The 20,797-nt window shown below is 38.9% G+C and overlaps 3 protein-coding genes across 6 annotated transcripts; all 3 read left to right on the top strand.

The window, feature by feature from the left end:
* The first annotated feature begins 537 nt into the window (after window positions 1–537).
* Window positions 538–4,323, top strand: LOC127631330 (cytochrome c oxidase subunit 6A, mitochondrial-like). The gene is made up of 3 exons (XM_052109427.1): window positions 538–686; window positions 1,040–1,179; window positions 4,018–4,323. The coding sequence occupies exons 1-3, from the start codon at window positions 590–592 to the stop codon at window positions 4,105–4,107; spliced, it is 327 nt and encodes a 108-aa protein (XP_051965387.1). The 5' UTR covers window positions 538–589; the 3' UTR covers window positions 4,108–4,323.
* Window positions 4,324–5,092: 769 nt separating this feature from the next.
* LOC127631317 (BLOC-3 complex member HPS4-like) lies at window positions 5,093–16,184 on the top strand. Of its 4 annotated transcripts, none has more exons than XM_052109406.1 (13): window positions 5,093–5,331; window positions 7,701–7,742; window positions 8,076–8,166; window positions 8,347–8,490; window positions 8,616–8,723; window positions 9,088–9,204; window positions 9,359–9,453; window positions 10,683–10,755; window positions 11,224–11,357; window positions 11,821–12,622; window positions 14,760–14,886; window positions 15,032–15,143; window positions 15,338–16,184. In XM_052109406.1, the coding sequence occupies exons 2-13, from the start codon at window positions 7,708–7,710 to the stop codon at window positions 15,507–15,509; spliced, it is 2,010 nt and encodes a 669-aa protein (XP_051965366.1). In that variant the 5' UTR covers window positions 5,093–5,331; window positions 7,701–7,707; the 3' UTR covers window positions 15,510–16,184. The 4 variants fall into 4 exon arrangements, 3 of the variants coding, with proteins under 3 accessions (XP_051965366.1, XP_051965368.1, XP_051965367.1); XM_052109408.1 differs by having other exon boundaries at window positions 7,701–7,759; XR_007968934.1 differs by lacking the exon at window positions 15,338–16,184 and having other exon boundaries at window positions 11,821–12,633.
* Window positions 16,185–17,738: 1,554 nt separating this feature from the next.
* LOC127631323 (uncharacterized) lies at window positions 17,739–20,535 on the top strand. The gene is made up of 3 exons (XM_052109416.1): window positions 17,739–18,522; window positions 19,587–19,731; window positions 19,854–20,535. The coding sequence occupies exons 1-3, from the start codon at window positions 18,114–18,116 to the stop codon at window positions 20,218–20,220; spliced, it is 921 nt and encodes a 306-aa protein (XP_051965376.1). The 5' UTR covers window positions 17,739–18,113; the 3' UTR covers window positions 20,221–20,535.
* Window positions 20,536–20,797: the final 262 nt, after the last annotated feature.

Here is a 20,797-nt window from a genome sequence, read left to right as displayed (position 1 = left end):
ATCGAGCTCGAAATAACGATCACCAAAGAGACTGCTGATGTCAAGATTTATAGTGAAAAAGGGGTTACAAAATGGTCTGTTCTCACCCAAAATCCCAAAATCGATCGGCTCGCTTTAGAAGGCATGGATTTAACCACCAGATGCGTATTATTTTTACGTGGCCTTTATGTGCTTTTTGGTGCTTCAAGGGTTTTGGTCGCTGTTCACTTGAATTATATGGACCTACAGAGCTGAAATATTCTTACAGAAATCTTCGTTTGTGTTCTGCAGACGAAAGAAAGTCATACACATCTGGGATGGCACGAGGGTGAGTAAATGATGAGAGAATTTTATTTTTTTTATGGTGAACTATCACTTTAAGCTGGTCAGCTATAGCCTCTCAGCGAACCAACTGTGCACCAGGTTAACCAGGTTTGTCTTCCAGCCTGACCAGTTTAAAAGTGCACAAACCCCCTCTAAAACTAGTTTAGGCTGGTTTATGTCCAGCGTTGATGGACCTCTTTGTCACTAGGTGGCAGGATCGGCAACCTGCAGCACCAACACCAGCATATAAAAAACTTCTTCCGACTTTGTACCAGTCTCCGGAAAAATGGCCTCGATCGGACGTCTGTCACAGAAGCTCCTCAAGTCCGCCGTGCTGGCCCAAAGCCGTCAGTTTTCAGCGGTAGCTCACGGAGAGCAAGCAGGTTATTACCTTACTATAAATACCGTAAAACAGACGCTAGAACAAAAGGGCAAGCCGTTACGAATAGCTGTAACTCTTATACTGTTTGACCTTGCGGCCGTGAAGCTGGTCAGAAGGGCTGTTTAGCGTTGTGCTGCCATTATAATTTGTCAAGTGTATGCTCATTGTTTGCTTTTATTATTTGGTGAATGAACAACGTCTGATTATGACGAAATAATTCGATCGTCAAGTGAGTTGATCAACTAACCAGCCGGTTCCAATGCGAATTCATCATGATGGAAGTGTCTTAAAGCGTGTAAAACAGATTTAACCGTTATTATAAAATGTATCTATTTCTCATGTTTGTTTATGTAGCTAAGACATGGAAGATCCTGACGTTTGTGGTGGCGCTGCCTGGTGTCTCTGTGTGCATGTTGAACATGTATCTCAGGTCTCAGCACCATCATGAGATGCCCGAGTTCGTTCCCTACAGCCATCTGCGCATCCGCAGCAAGGTACATACACTCACTTCTCAAATAAAACAAAACACTTATTGCGGAATAAGTAGATCTGTTTGAATTTATTATTTCCTACTTTTTTATGTGAATGTTCAGTGGGCTTTTGCCATAGGTACAGGCATTAATTCCAGTTTTGTGCTAATAAAACACTGTAGAATCAGTTATTGAAATGCGGCTTATTCATAACATTTGCGTTTGCAATGTATGAATGTAATAAAACAATGTCATTGAGCTTGAAAATAAAAGTCTACTCAAAAGCAATTCATTTTGATATCTAGGGCTGCACCTAACGATTATTTTTTATCGATTAATCTAACGATAATTTTTTTAATTAGTCGATTAATCTAATGACTAATTTGCCGATTTTTCTAAAGATTTTTTTTTATTATTTCTTGATTAATATACCAATTAATTAACCCAAAATAAATATAAAAAATGTGTCTCATTAATATTTCAATATTTTAATAAATTATCTTCTCTTAAACACAAACAAATGTACAAGAAACAAAGTGTGCACTGCAGGGCATTTTTCCCAAAAATAGCCCCGTCTTAACTGGTAATCTCCATTTTACAGTCCCAACATAAATTTTATTTTGGAGAGATTTTACAAAAAATCACAAAAACCACATACAAAGGTAGTCAAAAGCCAAGTGACCACATCGCTATTTGAGGTGTAAGAGCTAATCGTCCTGAAGCGACCCGGACATCAGGGAAGCGCCATTCCTCACCTGTCGACCAACTGCTGTGCGGTTAAAAGTTACATCTTTTTTGGTTACAAGCAAATTTAAAATGAAGAAGAAAAAAAAACATCTCATCAAAAAAGCTAATACGTATAAAAGCATGAGAACTTCACAGATATTCTTCAGTGTGTCTGAAATCAATATGCAGCAACACAGATGACAAGCACACACATCTGAAGCTCAGGTTAATTCTGCTTGACTTTTTTACGGTTTATTATCATGCAGTAACACACTGAAATTGTGATTGATGTATGTCGAGACACTCTCCTCGAAATCCAAAAACAAGTGGTCACAGGAGACACATTTGGTACTCATTGTAATACCAGGTGGAAGCCGGGCCATTCGTGAAACAACAGTAGAATGAACTTAAAGGGATAGTTCTAGAGTCTGACCGATATGGGATTTTTGAGACAAATACCGATTTTAGAGGAGGGAAATTCACCAATTACGATAGAGTTAATTTGAACTGGAATGAAAACACCTTTTTCTATGTGGATTTTGCACAGATATGACTATGCAAAAGTACTCAGACGGCTGATTTCTTAAATATTTTATCAAAGAATATTTGACATTATTATTATTATACATTATCAACAAATTCTAGAAATGAACACAGAATAAATAAAAATAAAATAAATAGCTAATTAACATCAGTACTGTATGTTTAGTATCAGTGAAATACTGACTATAGTAAAACTGCCAGTGTATTTCAATATTCTTGAATACACCGAAGGGGAAACTTTCAACGGTGGAAAACAAGACTTTTAAATATTACATTTTATAAACGCAACGACTGGAATGGTTCGGTTGAAGGGGTACCATACTGTGAATCTTGAACAAAACAGTTTGGTGAATACATGTTTACACATAAGCTTCCACTCAGCTGACAAGCAATGACGGTAGATATGTAGTTAGCTAAAAGCTCATTGTCATGGGGAGAAAAAGATGGACTTTATTTACTTTCCAAAATTGCGTCTCACCAACTACTTAACAACGTAGTGTGAAATCAACACTCAACAGACACAATCCACCACCGCACTTTTGTCTACTGAGCTGCAAAAAGATGATCTGATGTTTCGTCTTTCAATCTGCTACATTACTGACTGCACTGACAACAGCTGGCTAACACGGCAAACAAATTGATGAACATGAGTGACAAGGTTGTCAGAGACAGGGTTAATGTTATACTGAAAAGGGAAAATGATGGGTCATTGTTTATTATCATTCCAGTATGTGTTTCACAAACTAGTTAGCAACTTACCGTTAAACACTGCTCAACTCCGCACTACTTAACGCCGCCCTGTCTGCAGAGTCACCATCAGCTGTAAACAATGGAGTCTGGGTGCTCTGCTGGACAAACAACGTTATGACACCAATTCTAAATCACCCAAGCATTGTTTTCTGCATTTATATGTTCTGAAAAGTGTTCATATCGGAAAGCATATACACCGATACCGATATATCTGTGAAAGACTAATATTGGCAATAAATCGTTCAGGCACTAGAGAGTTCACCCATAAATTATCTCATCGTTTACTCACCCTCATGTCATCCCAGATGTGTATGACTTTCTTCAACAGAACACAAACAAATATTTGTAGAAGAATATCTCCGCTCTGTAGGTCCATACAATGCAAGTGAATGGTCCTGTTCACTTGAATCTGACAATTTGCAAAAGAATGATTTTATGTTCAGTACACTTTTTTTTTTTTTTTAATAAGGCTCATAGTTTTTCTGTACATTGATTGACATAGCTGTTGGTAGACTATGAATTGGTCAAGCACATGGTTATTGGCTGATGCATTCAATCTTAGAAAAGCCTAATTTTGTCTGATGTCAGTCTATTGAAAAATCTATAAATTGGTCTTTCACAAGTTTAGATGTATTCAATTTAAATTTCATTGCAATGTCTCGCTTGAATTTTCATGAATGTATACTTGATGTTGTTTTCTTGCACAAGCAACACATTTACAATTCTGCTCGCGCTCTCTCTCTCTCTCTCTCTCTCTCTCTCTCTCTCTCTCTCTCTCTCTCTCTCTCTCTCTCTCTCTCTCTCTCTCTCTCTCTCTCTCCTCTTCACACATAAACCCTGTAGCGTTTCCCATGGGGTGATGGCACCAAGTCTCTCTTCCACAACCCCCATGTCAATGCTCTTCCCGACGGCTATGAGCATCATGACGAGTGAAGGATGTCTCAGAACTCTCCAACAGGGACCACAGGGCTTCCCTGGACCACACCTCAGTTTCCTTCAGTTTACCTGACATCTCTTCAGTATGTTGAGATACCTCTTAGCGTTCCACACCTAGTGTGGAAGAACCTTATGGAAACCATTAAATTTACTCTGACTGGACCATTATATCACATTGTCTGCTTGAACTTTACTGAAAAATAAAAATATATTCTTTAAATTATAAACCGTGTGAAGGAGTCTCATTTGAATAGACTTTTGAATTTTATGTGGATGAAAACAAGGCTGTTGAAGGATTCACATACAGTACTAGATCGCAACTATTTTTCGCAACGTAATTTTTTTTTAAGATGTTTTATCAGCTGAAAGATTAACAGCAATTTAAATGACTGTAAAACCAAAATATACTGTTTTCCTAAATAGTTGTGCTGGTAAGCTTTTTCGAAACACTGCAACAAACTCAAAATTAGTGCCTTTTTGGCCTGATTTTGTTTGAAATGATGTCACCCATTTTTTCGAGAAGGATATAGCTGCAGGCTGAGCTCCAAAAGGCCTGGGAACTCCAAACATTCAGCAAAGCAATACAGAGCCTCTAACCCTGACTGTGTGTGGAAGTGTTGCCCAGCGCCCACTTTTTGAGCTGGCCCAACCCCCTGCTGGAGTAAAGTCATGTTCATCATAGCCATAAAATGGTGCCACTGTGGAATTGCTGATGAAATTTATAAATTAAGAGTGCTTTGTTATTTTCCTTATCTTTTATCATTTTTAAGGAAATGCTGCTGCATGTAATCATCTGAGTTTGCAGAAGGGTTAAATTAACTTAAAACCAGCTTGCATCCACTGCGGAGACTGTTTTTCATTCAATACTATGATAAACTACACTTCAATCTTCATTTCTCGAACGCCGCCACAAAAACTCAAAGCTACAAAGAGAAACGAAAACGAAGTTTGTCCGCTCAGGCTTTCCTTAGTGTCAATATGCTCTCACATGACTTTTCTCTTGTGACTCACATTCCTTCTCTTAAACGACATTTAATAGTTGCATGTACTGTGCGATCATGTTTATTTCAGTTAATAATGAACATTTTACTGATGTTTGGCTAATCCTGAGATTGGGTAGCGTAAAATAATAGTTAATAGAGGCAGGCGATTCACAACGTAGTTCAGGAACTCGATTGAAGTTGAATGACACAAGTGCAGTTTGTCTGCAAGACACCTACGGTGAGTTAAACAATATGGTTGTATTCGTTAACATTAGTACATTACATTAGTTAACACCAATTGGACTTTAATAGCATTAAATACACTTGGTTAATTTTAATTTCAACACATGTTGCAAATTAAAAGTTGTAAATGTTTAAAGCATTATGAAATAAAGAACAGTTATATGGCTGAGTAACGAGAGGGTCCCTTATGTCAGAATCTCATAACCTGTCCAAGACTGCTCACTTAAAGGAACAGTTCACCCCAAAAAGAACATTCTCTCAATTTATTCACCCTCATACCATCGCAGATGTGTATGACATTCTTCTGCTGAACGCAAAGATTTTTAGAAGAATATCTCGGATCTGTAGGTCCATACAATGCAACTGATTGGGTGCCAAAATATTGAAGCACGTAAATCAACATAAAAGTAATCCTTAAGACTCCAGTGGTTACATCAATGCCTTCAGAATATATATGATAGGTGTGGGTGAGAAACAGATCAATATTTAATTCTTTTTTTTTTTTTTCACTATAAATTGTCCTTGCTCAGTCAATCTTCACTTTTACTTTCACATTCTTCTTGTGTTTTTGGTGATTCGCATTCTTCATGCATATCGCTCCCTGCTGGGCAGGGAGAATAAATGAATTAGGACATAAATATTGATCTGTTTCTCACCCACACCTATCATATCACTTCTGAAGATATTGATTTAAACACTGGAGTTGAATGGATTACTTTTATGCTGCCTTGATGTGCTTTTTGGAATGACAATATTTTGGCACTCATTCACTTGCATTGTATGGACCTACAGAGCTGAGATATTCTCCTAAAAAATCACAGTTGGTGTTCTGCAGAAGAAAGTCCTTCATACACATCTGGGATGTCATGCGGGTGAGTAAATTATGAGAGAACTTTTATGTGAACGATCCCTTTAATCTCAGTAGCCACCGTTAGAAGGCACACATTCACACGTGGATTCAATTAATCAAGACTTACTAGGAATAGTGAATTTCTACAATGGCATCAGTAACTTAGTGGTCATGCCTTGAGGAATAAAACTGTCCTTGATATCTTGACATAAGATAACATTGTACTATAAAAACATACTGTAAGTTTCAGAACTCAAAATGTCCTCCTCACTGCAAAAATAACATTTGTTGAAACCAAGCTGCCAAAACGACTCGTTCTCTACTTCCTCCACGTTGTGATATCACACTGTGGTAGACATTTGTATCTGACCGCCAACACAACAGCACGTCAAACCCTTCAAGTGTGATCGACTTCATGGAGAGCTGCGCAGACAGATCGGTACCAAACTTGAAGCAGTGCATGTTGGTTAGAAATGTTGTCCGACTTGAAATGCTTCCACCGCCATCTCACCATGGCGTATGACATTAAAGTGCAGCAAGAGCGATTCGAGTTAATATCTGGCTCAGCTCCTGCAGTTGCTCCACAGGAGCTGCACAAGCTCTGATAACGACACGGCTTATTCACGATTGGCCACATCTACAATCTGACAAAGGTGACGTGTGTTTCATGGGCTGTTATATGTAAAATTCAAGCATCTGTCTATCTGCATTCATTTGTAAACATCACGTGATCTTCTGTAACCGGTGTAGGCTTAGCACACGACAGGAAGAGCGAAGTGTCCTCCTTTCAACCCTTTCCCCGACTACAACTGGTAAATCTCATCGATCTGTAAATCGAGATGCAGTTCAAGTCAAACACGCCTTTCTTTACTTTATCACCTCCATAGCCCCGCCCAATTGTGGTGAGATGGCAAGGAGAGAGCTGGTCAGTCAAGATCACAGAGCCAACAGTGGGCGTTTACTGCCCAGTCTTAACGGAAAAGAGGCACCAAAACCGAGTGTCAAAGGGTCAGGGTGGAAAATGATCATGTTTTACAAATATATTACTGTTTTTTAAAAAATTACTCTAATATTATAAGTGAACCTCAAGGAGTGTATATATATCATAAGTCATGTCGTGACCCCTTTAAAACGACTGCATTTAAATGATGGTGTATCCTCGCCCCTAGTGGTCAGTATCAGTCCTAGACGACATTCATAAAATTACTGAGTGCTGTCATTTCTTCTTCTTTCGGCTGCTCCTGTAAGGGGTCGCTACAGCGGACCATCCATGATCCGCATATTTGACTTGGCACAGGTTTTACAGCGGATGCCCTTCCTGATGCAACCCCCAGTGGCTGGGGGACACTCACTCACTACTGAGTGCTGTCATTTAGTTTAATTTCGTTACTTTGATGACAGTAGTTGATAATACCAAGATACCACAACTTTTGAAGTGATAAAACTAATATATATGGTATTTTTGTAAATGGAGAGAGGTTACATTTTTAAACCCAATTGCTACTTTTTGACAGATCACCAATGGCTGAGACAGCTGCATTGACGGATTCAAGACGGTGAGAATAATATGATTGTACGTGTCGATTATATGTAAAACCAAGGTCTTTATTTTGTGCTCTGTATACAACATGCAGCTTCTTCAAGCTTTGAGAGTGAGTGAATGGATGTGCATGTGAGGTAACAGCAAAGTAATGAAATGTTAATTTTCCAGTGCATATATGAATAGAGATAATTGTTTTCCTTAAAATGGATGAAAACCTTATCTCATACATATGAATCTTTTTAACCGAAATGATCAAGTTTTTATCAGTTTTTCTTTAGGTGCTGGAAGGAAACTGGGTTGGTTTTGAGCCTAACTTTACCACTTGTCTCTTTGGTCACATTTCCAGATGCCTTTCCTTCTTCCTCTATGATAGTTCAAAGGTGCAAGAGGAGGGGGACCTGACCAGAAATGGGATATGCTACTTTTATCCTGAGGATGTAAGAGATCAAGGCCCCTTGAGAAATCAAGGCAATTAGACAAGTGTAGAGAAACAACAGTACACACCGCATCAGCATAGGATGCTGTTTTAGAAATAAACCTTCATAACAACTTCCAATGGCTATTTTCTATTTTCATTAGACTTTGAATGCATGATAGTGTGTGCGCTGCTCTTACAGACGCCAATGGACCAACAGGAGCTCCTTTGTGGGCAGCTGGCCGGTGTGTGTCGGTGTGTGTCTGAAATGTCCTCATCACCCGTACGTCTGCTTCGTCTGCGCAAAAGCAAATATGCGGTTCGCATGAAGGATCAATTTATTTGGGTAATCACATTGGACCCTTTGAACCACAACATGCATAACAATTCGATTAAATTGCAGTCATGAATAGTGTGCTGTTTATTGTGGTTTTATAACTCTTCTGAATGAGATCTTCCTGTGGTTGCCAGGCTTTAAGCTGTGTGGTAGATATTCCAGATGTGAGTATATGTGACTTCCTTGATCAGCTGATTGACCTCTTCTGTTTCTATAACGGACCAGTGCGGCGTAGCTACCAGGTGCAAAATCACAGGAACTACTACTACATTATTAAATATTCTCAGAATTATGTTGTTAGTGACATATTTGTATTTGTCTACAATATGAGCAACATTTTGCAACTTATTAACTTGGAAGTGTTCTTCATGTCAATAATGCCATCTGGTCATAACATGTATCTTGATCTTTAAAGTCACAACAATTGATAAACACAGAAACAGTGATACATTTTCATGTCTTTTTTTAACACAAATGAAGATCGGGTTAGATTTCATGATCAATTTATGCAGAACTCCATGGAAAATGCAAGAGTTTACATACTGTTTCCAGCAACTGTGTGTTGTGTTTTGATCCATTTGATCACAGTAATTGTTCTCACCACAGTTGTACAGTGAGGAGGAGTTGGCACTACAATGGGCCAGATACCTCTCTCACCTGCAGGGCGGCTCCACTGAGCTGCACAACATCTTCAGCTGCCTGAGGACAATTGACTCCACACATGTGCGTATCTGTGTACGAGTGGAAATAATATAGTTAGATTTTAATGGGCTGTTTTTATTTAGCATTGTGTCACAAATCATTCAGAATGATTCATTCAGTTTTTACTTTTCCCTTCCCTAACTGGGCGATTTTGTTTACACTCCCTCTTTATCAGATCGATCCACTGCTGTTGCTGAAGGCTGCCCTCATTCTACAAGCATGTCAGCGATGTCCTCTTGTGTTAGCAGGCTGTATTCTGTACAGGGGCAGGTGAGGTTTTTCAGTCCAAAGATCCAATCTGTAAGACAAATGTTTTCAGTCTCGTTTATGTCCTTCTAATGCTGCTCAGTGGCAGGTGAAAATTCCGTTACTCTTTTTGGTTATATCTATAATATGTGGCATGTACTATACATAAACCTTTTTACAGGTATGAATCTTTGATAAAAGTATATGTATACATGCCAGTAAATCGGTGGACATGTTGTAATTAAAAGTTGGGCAAAATCTTCTGCCGTTTTCCAGTGGACTTTTTTAATAATGGGAGTCTCTGAGTCGTGGAAATGAACGTGTTATGTCGAGTTTACGCTACACGATTTAGGCCCGAGTTTTGCATAGATCGCCGACAAAAGCCCAAAATCATAGGCAAATCGCGATTTGAGAAAAGCGAGAGAATCTGGACCTGTCTGCGATTCCAAATCGTGCAATGTGAAATATGTTTTGACTGAATACAACAGCAGCGTTGACCTACAGCCAATGAGAGAGCATGAAACGGGAGTCCTGATGTACCTTCAACAGAACAACAACTAGCATGGCTGCGGTATCAAGAAAGTCTCATTGGACCGAAGAAATGGATTACAAATTAGTGGAACATTGGCTGGAGCACAAGTGCCAATTTAATTAATCTGAACTGTACCACAACCGGGTGGAGAAAGAGAAGAGTTGGAGAGAAATTGCCAATTCTCTTGGACAGTCAGGTAAGCAAATAGGTAGATTTTTAGAAATAGGGAGGTACTTTTTCATATTGTAACCACCAATAAAATATACGATGCCTTTAGGTGATTATAAACATACACATCATATTCTGAAATGCATAACATACATCATCATTCATTTGTTTTCGCATCTCGGATCACTTCTCACGTGTACTCTGCCTGGACTCCAAATGACATTTCACAACAGAGTCGTTGAGGATTCGTCAATAGTGAAATGTTTTGTAATGTCGCCGATTCGTCGTGTAATTTGAAAACTCTATGACAAGACAGACCGTTGTGTAATATGAACGATACCATGATCTGATGTCTTTGAAAGTCATGTAGTGTGTAGAAGGGATTAAATGTCCCAGCCCTACTCCGAATATTACACTTGGATGGGAAAAAGCACTTTTCAAATAATTACACACAGCACCTTTTATTCATGTCTGTACTGGATATTTAGCATTGCTACATTGTTTTATTGGCCAAATGCAGTTTACACTGACAGGTCTTTTGTTTTCTATGCAGGGTGGTGAGCACTCAGATGCCTCCTGGTCTGACAGTGAAGGTGATGGTATATGAGACAGAAACATACAGCCAGGTAGAATCATATACATGGAGATTTTTAAAGTTGCACACAGTAATTTCTGAAAGATGGAGGTATTTGATTCTTTGATTCTATACTGAGAGCTACATGTGTGGATGCAGTGTCATGTAAATCCAAAAGTTTTCGGATACCCATACCCCTTGTAGAAACACCCTGTTCAAAGATATATTTGTGGGTGCATGATTAATTTATTCCTCAATCGAAAGTTTCCAATAACAGGGGATTAACCAGATAAATCATGTAGGCTGTTTGCCTGGTCGTGTGAACAGGGTGCGCTCATCTCCATTTTAAGCATATTTTTCATTTCTTTACGTGTAGATCTTTTTAGTAAGAAATTACCGTGAGCACCTTTAATACTGAATTTGTACTGTATATTCTTTCTGACATTAGGGTGAAAAATGACCGGTGCACAGTCTTAGGGTGGGTGTATCCTTGTTTATTTCTCCTTATCTCTGACTACAGGATTACAGGGTGATGGCCAATGGCCTGAGCTCATCTGTGGGCACACCACCGCCCTTCACAGTAACCACACAGGTGTTCCTAACACCCACTGAACTGCAGATGCTGCGCTGCTCCCCAGTGGATAGAGCATGCAGGTACATCTCAGAGTATGCATAACTAGATTGTTACATTTTCTGAAGAGATATCAGTGGTGCTTGCACATGCAAATCTCGCCACTGTGATACTCAGGTGTTGTGGGCTGTTTCCAGGGCATTGCTATGCAGTACCTATGATGTTCTGAGTGCTTTGATCATGTTGTTATGCAATTTGTATGGTGTTCTGGGTGGTTGCTAATGCATTGTTAGGTGGTTGCTAAAGTGTTCTGGGTTGTTGCTATGTGTTGCATACTGGGAGATGTCAAAAGAGCCCACCCCCAAGTCTCTATGCTATTCTGGGCCCTAGATATAGTTCTGAGGTAATAGGGTAATACTGTAGTTAGTGGTTTTGAAAAAGTCCTTAATCTTAAATATGACCTCAGTGAGCACCACTAATACTAAATACAAACGTGTCAGTACAACTATGATCTTATTGTTGCATTATTATTTTTTTAATTCTTAGGTCTCACTGCACTCAACCTCCATGTCGTCCCAGGGGCAAGTCCCGCCTCCTGTCACGCACTTTATCTGACACCCCAATCATAGAGACTGACTCTTCCAACTTAGACCCCACCCAGTGTCCTCCACCCTCCTATCAGACGATGCCATCCTCTGCACGCTCCTCCCTCTCTGATGAGCTTGTTTTGAGCTCCTCTCCCACATTGGTTTACACCCCCCTTCACTCTAGTCTTATGAACCAATCAGAGTATTTCACACCTGAGTCACATGACCACAGCATGCCTAATGGAACAAACTTGGGTAAGGTAAAAGAACAGAGTTTGACAGGAAGTCTGACAGGCCTGAACATTGAGGAAGCATGCCAGGATGTTGATGAAAAGTTGGAGTCAGGGAGTATCAACTCTGAGTCAAAATCTAAAAGTGAAGGTTTAAGTTCAGACCAGGAAAGTGGAGCACTAACCAATGGGTATCAATCAGATGACTCTTACCATGACAACCAGATTGACAGGACTGAAGGAAAGAGGCTGGACACTAACAATTATGTGGCCAATAAAAATGACGCATTCCAAGGAGAGACAGAGGAAGAGGCAAGACGAATGAGTGAGCAAGTAGTAGGAGAAGAACAAAGGTTGAAGCAGAATGCAAAGAGCAAATATGACCCTCCAAATGTCTCCCCACCCCATGAGACCCTAGCAGGTGCCTCTCTAGTACCGACAATACTGTACCAGCACAGAGTCAGAGGCCTGGTACTAGCCCTGCTGGTAGAGCCAGAATTCAACACCGACCCCACCGCCAGAGAGGAAGTGGTGAGAAGCAAGTGTGTTTGTCTTGCACATTTTAAGTTTTGTGGTGTCTTTATGCAATACTTCCAACTGTCTGGACATACAGTGGTCCTAAAATGTATTTGGACACTTTATGGGATAGTTCACCCAGAAATAAAAATACTCTCATTGCTTACTTTTCCTCATGATATCCAAGGTGTGTATTACTTTCTTTCTTCACCAGAACACATTTGAAGAAAAATAGAATTGTTTTAGCTCAGTAGATCCTTAAAATGCAAGTGAATGAAGATTTCTATTTTGAATCTCTAAAAATCACAGACAGTCAGCATAAACTTGACACCAGCTGTTAAATTAATGTTTTCTAAAGTGACATGATCCCTTTTGTTGCAAATCCAGAAATAATCGCATTGAGAACTGACGCAAGTGAGTCACAGCCAGAGCAGTGCTGTTTACAAGTGAGAAGGAGGAACGCTGTACAGTAGTTTGGTTGGTTTTGATCTGGATTGATCTGTTTCTTAGGTCCCAATGTTTCATTTGTGTGCTCATCCTGGATGTCTCAACCAAGTGGAGAACGTGAGATTACATCTCACTTGGAGTCTACCCTATCGTGAAGCTTACCGGAAGCGATGATTTAGTTAAAAAGTACTTAAAAATGTATCTTTTTGCACCAAAAGTGATCATGTCACTTTAGAAGACATTAATTTAACTGCTGGAGTCGTATCAATGACGTTTCTGCTGACTTGTCTGTGATTTTTGGAGCTTCAAAAATCAGATCACCATCCACTTGCATTTTAAGGACCTACTGAGCTACGATATTTTTCTATTTTTCTTTCAAATGTGTTCTGATGAAGAAAGAAAGACATACACACTTGGGATATCATGAGGGTGAGTAAATAATGAAATAATTTTAATTTTTGGGTGAACTATACCTTTAAAGTGATAGTTTACCCAAAAATGATAATTTTGTCATTATTTACTCACCCTTTTGCCATCTCAAACTTGAAGACGGAACACGAATGAAGACATTTTGAAGGATGAATGATGTATTTTTGTCCATACAATGTAAGTCAGTGGGGTCCAAAATTTTAAAGCTACAAAAAAGCAAATAAACACAGCATATAAGTAATCCATACTACTCTGGTGGTATAATCCAGGTCTTCTGAAGTGATACGATAACTTTGCTTGAGAAACAATCCGAAATGTAATTCCTTGTTCACTGTAAATCTTGACATCCGCAGTCCTCTTGGTGTTCACAAGAGAAGCTTTTTCACACACTTTTAAGGGCTTGACGTATGCACAGATACCTGTACATGAACCAGTGTAAACACTAGTACACTAGAATAACACTTTATTGTATAATGATACCAGGACTGAATACCTGGAAACCGTGTGCAGCATAAAAAAAAACACTGTCTTGAAGCCTGAACTGCGTTCCGATTGGGCTAGATGTCAAGATGTATAGTTAATAATGTGAGTTAACAGTGTGATTGTATCACTTAAGAAGACATTAAATAAACCATGTGAGTCTTTTGGATTACTTTTATGTTGTCTTTATGTTGTTTTTGGAGCTTAAACATTTTGTACCCCATTGACTTGCATTAAACATTATAGATGTATAGACAAAAGGACCTAATACATCCCTCAAAATATATGTATTTGTGTTCTGCAGAAGAAAGTAAGTTTATGGCTTGAGATGGCTTGAGGGTGAGTAAATTATGATTTGTTTTAAGAATTATCATTTTTGGGTGAACTATTCCTTTAAATCACACATTGCATTAGATACAGAATATGAAACTTAAGTGGCATCTGCAAACAAATAATGCTTCAATTCGTTTTTTGCAATTGCTTTAAACCAACTGGTCGCAGGCCAAGGTCATATTTACTAGATCAATAATTCCCAGTCATGATGTCCAAATACCTTTTGTCTTACTTTTTAACAGTTAAATACTGTATCTAACAAACTTAAATATAGTGATTTTGTCACTTTTTGAATTTTTTGAATATTTATTTATTTATTTATGCAATGCAATTAAGCGTACTAATTTATTATGAGTGTATCCCAATACTTTTGGGGTACAAAATATGTACTGTATAGAAGCAATCTAGTGTTCGAGACAGAATAATGAAGAGCAATAAAATGCTGTCTCTGCTGTTATTGCAGTATCACAGCAGCTTGGCATCTCTGAATGGGCTTGAGGCTCACTTGAGGAATATCTCTCCTGGGACCCCCAGCCCACCAGGGCCGTACACTTTTGCCCACTATGACTGCATTCAGAACACTCTCACTAGTGAGTGAACTACACGTATATAACACTGACACAAACATTAGTGCATGTAAAACCGAGGATCTTTGTCAACTATGGCTAGATTGTGACACAAATGCTGTGTATTTTATGCATGTAAAGTAGTTTGTGAATTTTTGTTTTGTCATAGCTAATGTATGTGGTCACTCGGCTGGGCCTCAGGATCGCTCCTTTGTGAGGGCCACTGCGCTGCTCCATTCCCATTTCTCACACACAGACACTCTACATGAAGCTATTGTCAGGTTAGAGTATATGCTTGAATACCTGTTTAGTCATAATCAAATATTGAATGTGTATATTTTATGGTTAGGTTTATATTCCACATTGGACTCATATTGGACCCACATTTGTGAAAGGATTTGTGATGATCAGAGAGTTTGGTGTTAATTAATTTTAAGCACTGTTATAAGTATTGTGTTTATATACTGAATTATAGGAATGCTGGCTCGGCAGTATATGGAACCCGTACTACGGCCCAGGAGACGTATTTTCTCCAGCAGGGAACACCTGTCAGAAACTCTGGGAGTCCTGATGCTCAGGACAGTGCCTTCTCCTTACCCAGAAAAGCCCGTCAGCGACTCCTTAAACATGGAGTTAACCTGCTTTAACTGGGTCCAGTTTAAATCTCAGTCCATTGAATCTCCTTTTAAGTTCCTTTTATAATTTCATAGACTTACACTGTTTTTATCTTGCTCATACCACTAATAGAGTAATACTGTTTCTTTGTGGAACTATGTTTCACATTTCACAATTCATTCATTTCATCATAAACAGTAAAGGGTCAAATGCACTGTCACCATAAATGGTTTTAGCACTAAAATACAGAAATGTGTCTCTAATTTGATGCTGTGGTTCTGCTGTAAGCGCTTGCTATTTAATCAGTGATTATTTTAACACACATAGAGAAAAGGAGCCTGATTTTAAAAGTGATGCAAACCATTCAGTATTATAGATAGATGTGTAGACATAGTAATTATTTAACCTTTTTTTTTTTGTTTGTTTTTTTAAATGGAGCAGAATTGTTATTGAATATGAATAAACATCCTTTGGTAAACCAGTTTGAGACTCTGTAGAGATGGTTGAGATGCATTGAGTAATGGTCAACCGATGGAGGATTTTGCTGATAATGATAACCTAGGCTGATATCCCGTTATTCGGCTGATTTAAAAAAATAAAGCTTAGTCTTTCCTTACTAAGATGGGCAAAGACAGAGGTTAGAAGAGTCCAGAATGAATAAAATCACTGATGCTGTTTATTGTGCTACCACAATTCCAATTATAACCAGAATTAAGATTTTTAACTATAAACAAAAATATGCTTGCTTATTTTGGGACTCTTATTTTGAAAGGAAATAGACTTGGCTCCACAATGCTATGTGTTTAAGGGATATTTCACCCAAAAAATTAAAATTCTCTCATCATTTACACCCTTATGCCATATCAGATGTGAGCGACTTTATTTCTACTGCTGAACACAAATGAAGATTTTTAGAAGAATATCTCAACTCTGTAGGTCCATACAATGCAAGTCAACAGGATCCAAAACTTTTAAGCTCAAAAAGCACATGAAGGAAACATAAAAGTAATCCATACGACTCCAGTGGTTAAATCCATGTCTTCAGAAGCGATATGATGGGTGTGGGTGAGTTCTTTTTTCCTATAAATCACTTTCAAAACAGCCCTCCTAAGTGCTCCTCAGTCCCAAGAGTTCTTTTGATTTTGGCGATTTACATTCCTCATGCATATTGCCACCTACTGAGCAGGGAGGAGAACTTATAGTAAAAAAAGTACTTAAATATCAATCTGTTTCTCACCCACATCTGTCATAGCACTTCTAAAGATATAGTTTTCACTGAATTATGTTTTTTTTAATTATATTTTATTATTATTATTCACAAGATATGAAGTTGGAGACACAGTGTAGTGCTGACGGAGCACTTTTCCATATAGTCAAATTTTTTATTGCATGCCCTCTAATCCAATGACATGCATACATTAAAATGTGTGGCTTAAGTGTCCAAAAATGTACCTACTGTAGACTTCCAATCCTTTTATCTGGATGGACTTTATATTATTTGAAAATACAGTATATACTGTACAAAGACTAAAGGAAGACTGATATATCAGTTTTAGTGATTATTCTGTGCAGATAGTTAATGTACTTTTTGGTACTACCGGTTTTTGGCAATAACCATGTTCCACCTCTTTCCTCATGTTCTCACAGTCTTTCATCAGTGACAATATTGATCTGTTTTTTTAATCCTCCATTCAATGCATATATTTGGTTATTTTGAATAGATAAATGAGTTTTAAATTGAAATAGAAGCCAAAAAGCATGTATTTTAAAGGAAGAACAAACTCTTCGAGCAAATCATCTTACAAGAAGAAGTTTGTTCTGTTGATAAATGATAAAATGCTAGATATACTGTTCAAAAGTAAGACAAAAAGAATTTGGACAGTTTCTGGTTGTCAAACTTAGTGGAACATGTTCTCAGATAATGTGATATGTTGTTACTCTGCCAGGAAACCTGTGTGAACTTGAGGGGAAATGAGTTGAATCCACTAAAAATGATCTTGGGACCAGCTGGTTCAAAGTAATTGCATGAAGTTAGTTCTGTGAAAGGGTGTTGCATCATTTGTTTCCATGTGTAATTTTGGTTTGATGTTTTGTTAGCTAACGCAATGACATTCATACATTGTAAGAGTGGCTTTAGGGTCATATTATTTTGGAAGCCACTGACTGTTCCCAAATAAAGCGTTTCAAAGTCTACATTCAGTCCAAGGGAACAGCTGAGGAGTGGTATTGACTCTCTTTTGGCTGTGGAGCTATTGTAAGCGTGGGGCACTTTGGGGCAGAGAAGGAAAGTTTTATGCTTCCCTTAGAGTCGTTTCTCTTGCAAATGAGCAGCTCATTGCTGAGAGTGCAGATGTTCTGTAATGAGGGTCATTAGGAGGGAGAATAAGAATGGACTAGAATGGCAGGGCTCTAGGCGCCTCATTATGCAGACACATTTTTAAAAGGTCGATGGGGGTGTGAATGGCTACTTAAGGGTGCCCACACAAAACCAGGGGGAGGAGAGTCAGAAGCCAAAATTCAAATTCTGAGCTTATTGTCAGAGCAGGAGGATTTAACCTCTCTATCGTATCGTGGAGAGCCAGATATAAGCATCTCAGTGGCGCAACACCACTGGCGGATTTATTTGGATACTAGAGATGGCCACCGTAACGCACACGTTGATTCCTCTGCTGTTTCTCGCTTTCATGGCGTTTCCCGTTGGAGTACAGAGTCGATCTTTGCGTGCACAGATTCGTAAGATGACGTCGTTTCATGGAGAGCGAAAAATCCGTATTGGACACGTCCAGAAACGGATCCGTCGCGATCCGGGCTCCGAGCGCGACCAGTGCGCCCTCCTGAATGCACCGTGGACGGAGAGCAGCACTCGATTGGGAGACTGGGGGCAAATGTATCGCCTTAAGATATTAACGACGATGAGTGATGGTCCACGTCGTGCTGTTTTCCCAGAGCAACCCCTCTTCCGATTCGTTAGACGGGTGTATCGCTGTTGTCAAGTGGGGTACCACTGTGGAAGTGTCAAAGGAATACAAGGGCGAAAACTTGGAGGTAAGTCGATGTGTTTCGATATGGCTTCTTTGAGGGGCACCATCGAAAGGAGCAGACTCGCAGGTGTCTTGAGATGCGTTTTAAAGTTAATGTTAATGAAAAGTTTATGTGAATGAAAATTCTCTCATCATTTACTTAACCTCAGGTCATCCCAGATGTGTATGCATTTTTTTCATCAACAGAACACAAACATAAGAAGTATTTATCAGGTGTGTGTGTGAAAAACAGATCCATTTTTTAGTCCTTTTTTCAATAAATCTCCATTTTCACTTTCTTCTTTTGTTTTTGGCGATAACTCAGTTATGTTGGTCCATTCAACGCAAGTAAGTGGTTACCAGAACTTTGAAGCTCCAAAAATCCTATAAAGTCAGCTTAAAAGTAAACCAAACGACTCCAGTTGTTAAATCCATGTCTTCAGAAGTGATATGATAGATGTGGGTGAGAAACATGATGAATCTCAACATTGACCAGCCTGACCAGTAGGTGTGATATGCACTAATAATTAAAATCGCCAAAAAACAAAAGAAGAAGAATGTGGATGTGAAAGTGCAGATTTATATTTAAAAATGACTTAAATGTTGTGTTTCTTCTCACCCACCTATCATATCGCTTCTGAATTCATGGATTAAACCACTTGAGTCATATTGATGACTTTTATGCTACCTTTATGTGCTTTATTTGAGCTTCAATGTTTGGCCACCTTTTACTTCCATTGTATGGACCTACAGAGCTGAGATATTCTTCTAAAAACCTTTGTTTGTGTTCAGTAGATGTGTTCATAATTTTTGGGTGAACTATTACCTTAATAGTTCTTTTAAACTTTAAACGGCATCTAAAAACGCAGCACAGAGCTCTGTGCATTTAAAAAGTGCATTTACAGAGAAAAACAACTTAAAAGCAGTGCGAATGGATGCAATAATGTGTTCGGTGTGGACAACCCCTTAGAATGTAATTTTGCCTCTAAAACTCGATATGTTTACTTATTATATATTGAATGAATACATGTACTAGCCTATGCGGTGACACCATCTCTAACATCCTCTGTCTCTTTCTGTTTTTCCAAGACTCCAACATTGATTTTCTTCTCGGTGATGATGTGCTGTCAGCACCGTTGGTGAAAGCAGAAGTTCATTTTCACTTTTCAAACCCCCAACACTTCAACATCCAACCTGTGCTGCCCTCATTGGAGAAACGAGGCTTCCCTACCAGGTGAGACATAGGAATTTTATAAATGTAGGGAAAATAGATTGCCTTTTTGTATTAGCAAAGTTCTACATGCACTTTACACATTTTAAAATAATCAGTCATCGCCATTTTTTTTCTTTCTGCAGGTACAGTGTATGGAGGAGGGATGGGATAGTGGAGCTAAGAGTGGATCTACTTGGCCTCTTCCAGGCACTCCAGCTGGCCATTGGTGGAGCCAGTAGAGCCCCAAGTTTGATGGAAATGCATCGGGTGAGGGGCCTGACCAGACCAGGGGCCCTTGGCCAATGGGAAAGTCCCCCAGGCATTCGAGACAAAGTACATGTAGGGTGGGGGGAGGAGAATGAGGACAGGGAGGGTGCAGCCCCCCTACAGCCTGCTTTAGAGCTGGGACTAGCATTACAGTGCAGCTTAGTGGACAATATCGCACAACCCTGTCAACCCTATGATGTACAACTTGTACATGCACCTTTTATTTCTCTGTCATACAGATAGCAACATGAACAGTTTCTTAAATGATATGTTTCTGACCAAACACTGTGAATACCTAGCTCTCTCTCCCCATTCACAAGTGCTTTGTGGCCATAACATCTCTCTCCATTCAGTCCACCAACACCTGGTGTGAATGTTCCCTGTATGGTTCAGTATTTCAAGAATTGCTAATGATTCCCATTGTTCTCAGACAATGGTTCACAGACTCAAGAAAGCCTACTGTAATTCAGAGTGGCCTATATTTTATGGAACACTATGCACTTCAGCATGTAAATTCAATTTATTAAATTATGGGTGTTATTTGTGAGGGAAAATGTCTCACTGTATAATGTAAATAGGGTATAATTACAGTTATATATAAATAAGTTGTTGTTTTATTGCTTTGTGCCTGAGTGTTTGTCCTTCTCTAATGTTTCTTACTGCAGGCCATTGTGTTGCCTCAATCATTTAGAGGATTATTTAGGATTAGTTTTTAATCCTAGAAGTCAGTTTTGTTTAATTTAAATATGAATGGGTTGAAAAAGTATGTTGGGAATTTATGGGCTTTTAGTTTAGATTTGTCTGGTTGCATATGTGATTT

Source organism: Xyrauchen texanus, chromosome 37 (genome assembly GCF_025860055.1).
Source record: "Xyrauchen texanus isolate HMW12.3.18 chromosome 37, RBS_HiC_50CHRs, whole genome shotgun sequence".
NCBI lineage: Eukaryota > Metazoa > Chordata > Actinopteri > Cypriniformes > Catostomidae > Xyrauchen > Xyrauchen texanus.
The sequence above is the reverse complement of the archived record's forward strand: the minus strand, read 5'-3'. Positions and strand labels throughout refer to the sequence as shown.

Coding starts and splice junctions, on each gene's coding strand:
- LOC127631323 (XM_052109416.1), top strand. CDS start 18,114: ATGGCCACCGTAACGCACACGTTGATTCCTCTGCTGTTTCTCGCTTTC. Junction 18,523..19,586: donor ACAAGGGCGAAAACTTGGAG/GTAAGTCGATGT, acceptor TGTTTTTCCAAG/ACTCCAACATTGATTTTCTT. Junction 19,732..19,853: donor AAACGAGGCTTCCCTACCAG/GTGAGACATAGG, acceptor TTCTTTCTGCAG/GTACAGTGTATGGAGGAGGG.
- LOC127631317 (XM_052109406.1), top strand. CDS start 7,708: ATGGCTGAGACAGCTGCATTGACGGATTCAAGACG. Junction 7,743..8,075: donor GCATTGACGGATTCAAGACG/GTGAGAATAATA, acceptor TCACATTTCCAG/ATGCCTTTCCTTCTTCCTCT. Junction 9,454..10,682: donor TGTATTCTGTACAGGGGCAG/GTGAGGTTTTTC, acceptor TTTTCTATGCAG/GGTGGTGAGCACTCAGATGC.
- LOC127631330 (XM_052109427.1), top strand. CDS start 590: ATGGCCTCGATCGGACGTCTGTCACAGAAGCTCCTCAAGTCCGCCGTG. Junction 687..1,039: donor AGCTCACGGAGAGCAAGCAG/GTTATTACCTTA, acceptor TTGTTTATGTAG/CTAAGACATGGAAGATCCTG. Junction 1,180..4,017: donor ATCTGCGCATCCGCAGCAAG/GTACATACACTC, acceptor TAAACCCTGTAG/CGTTTCCCATGGGGTGATGG.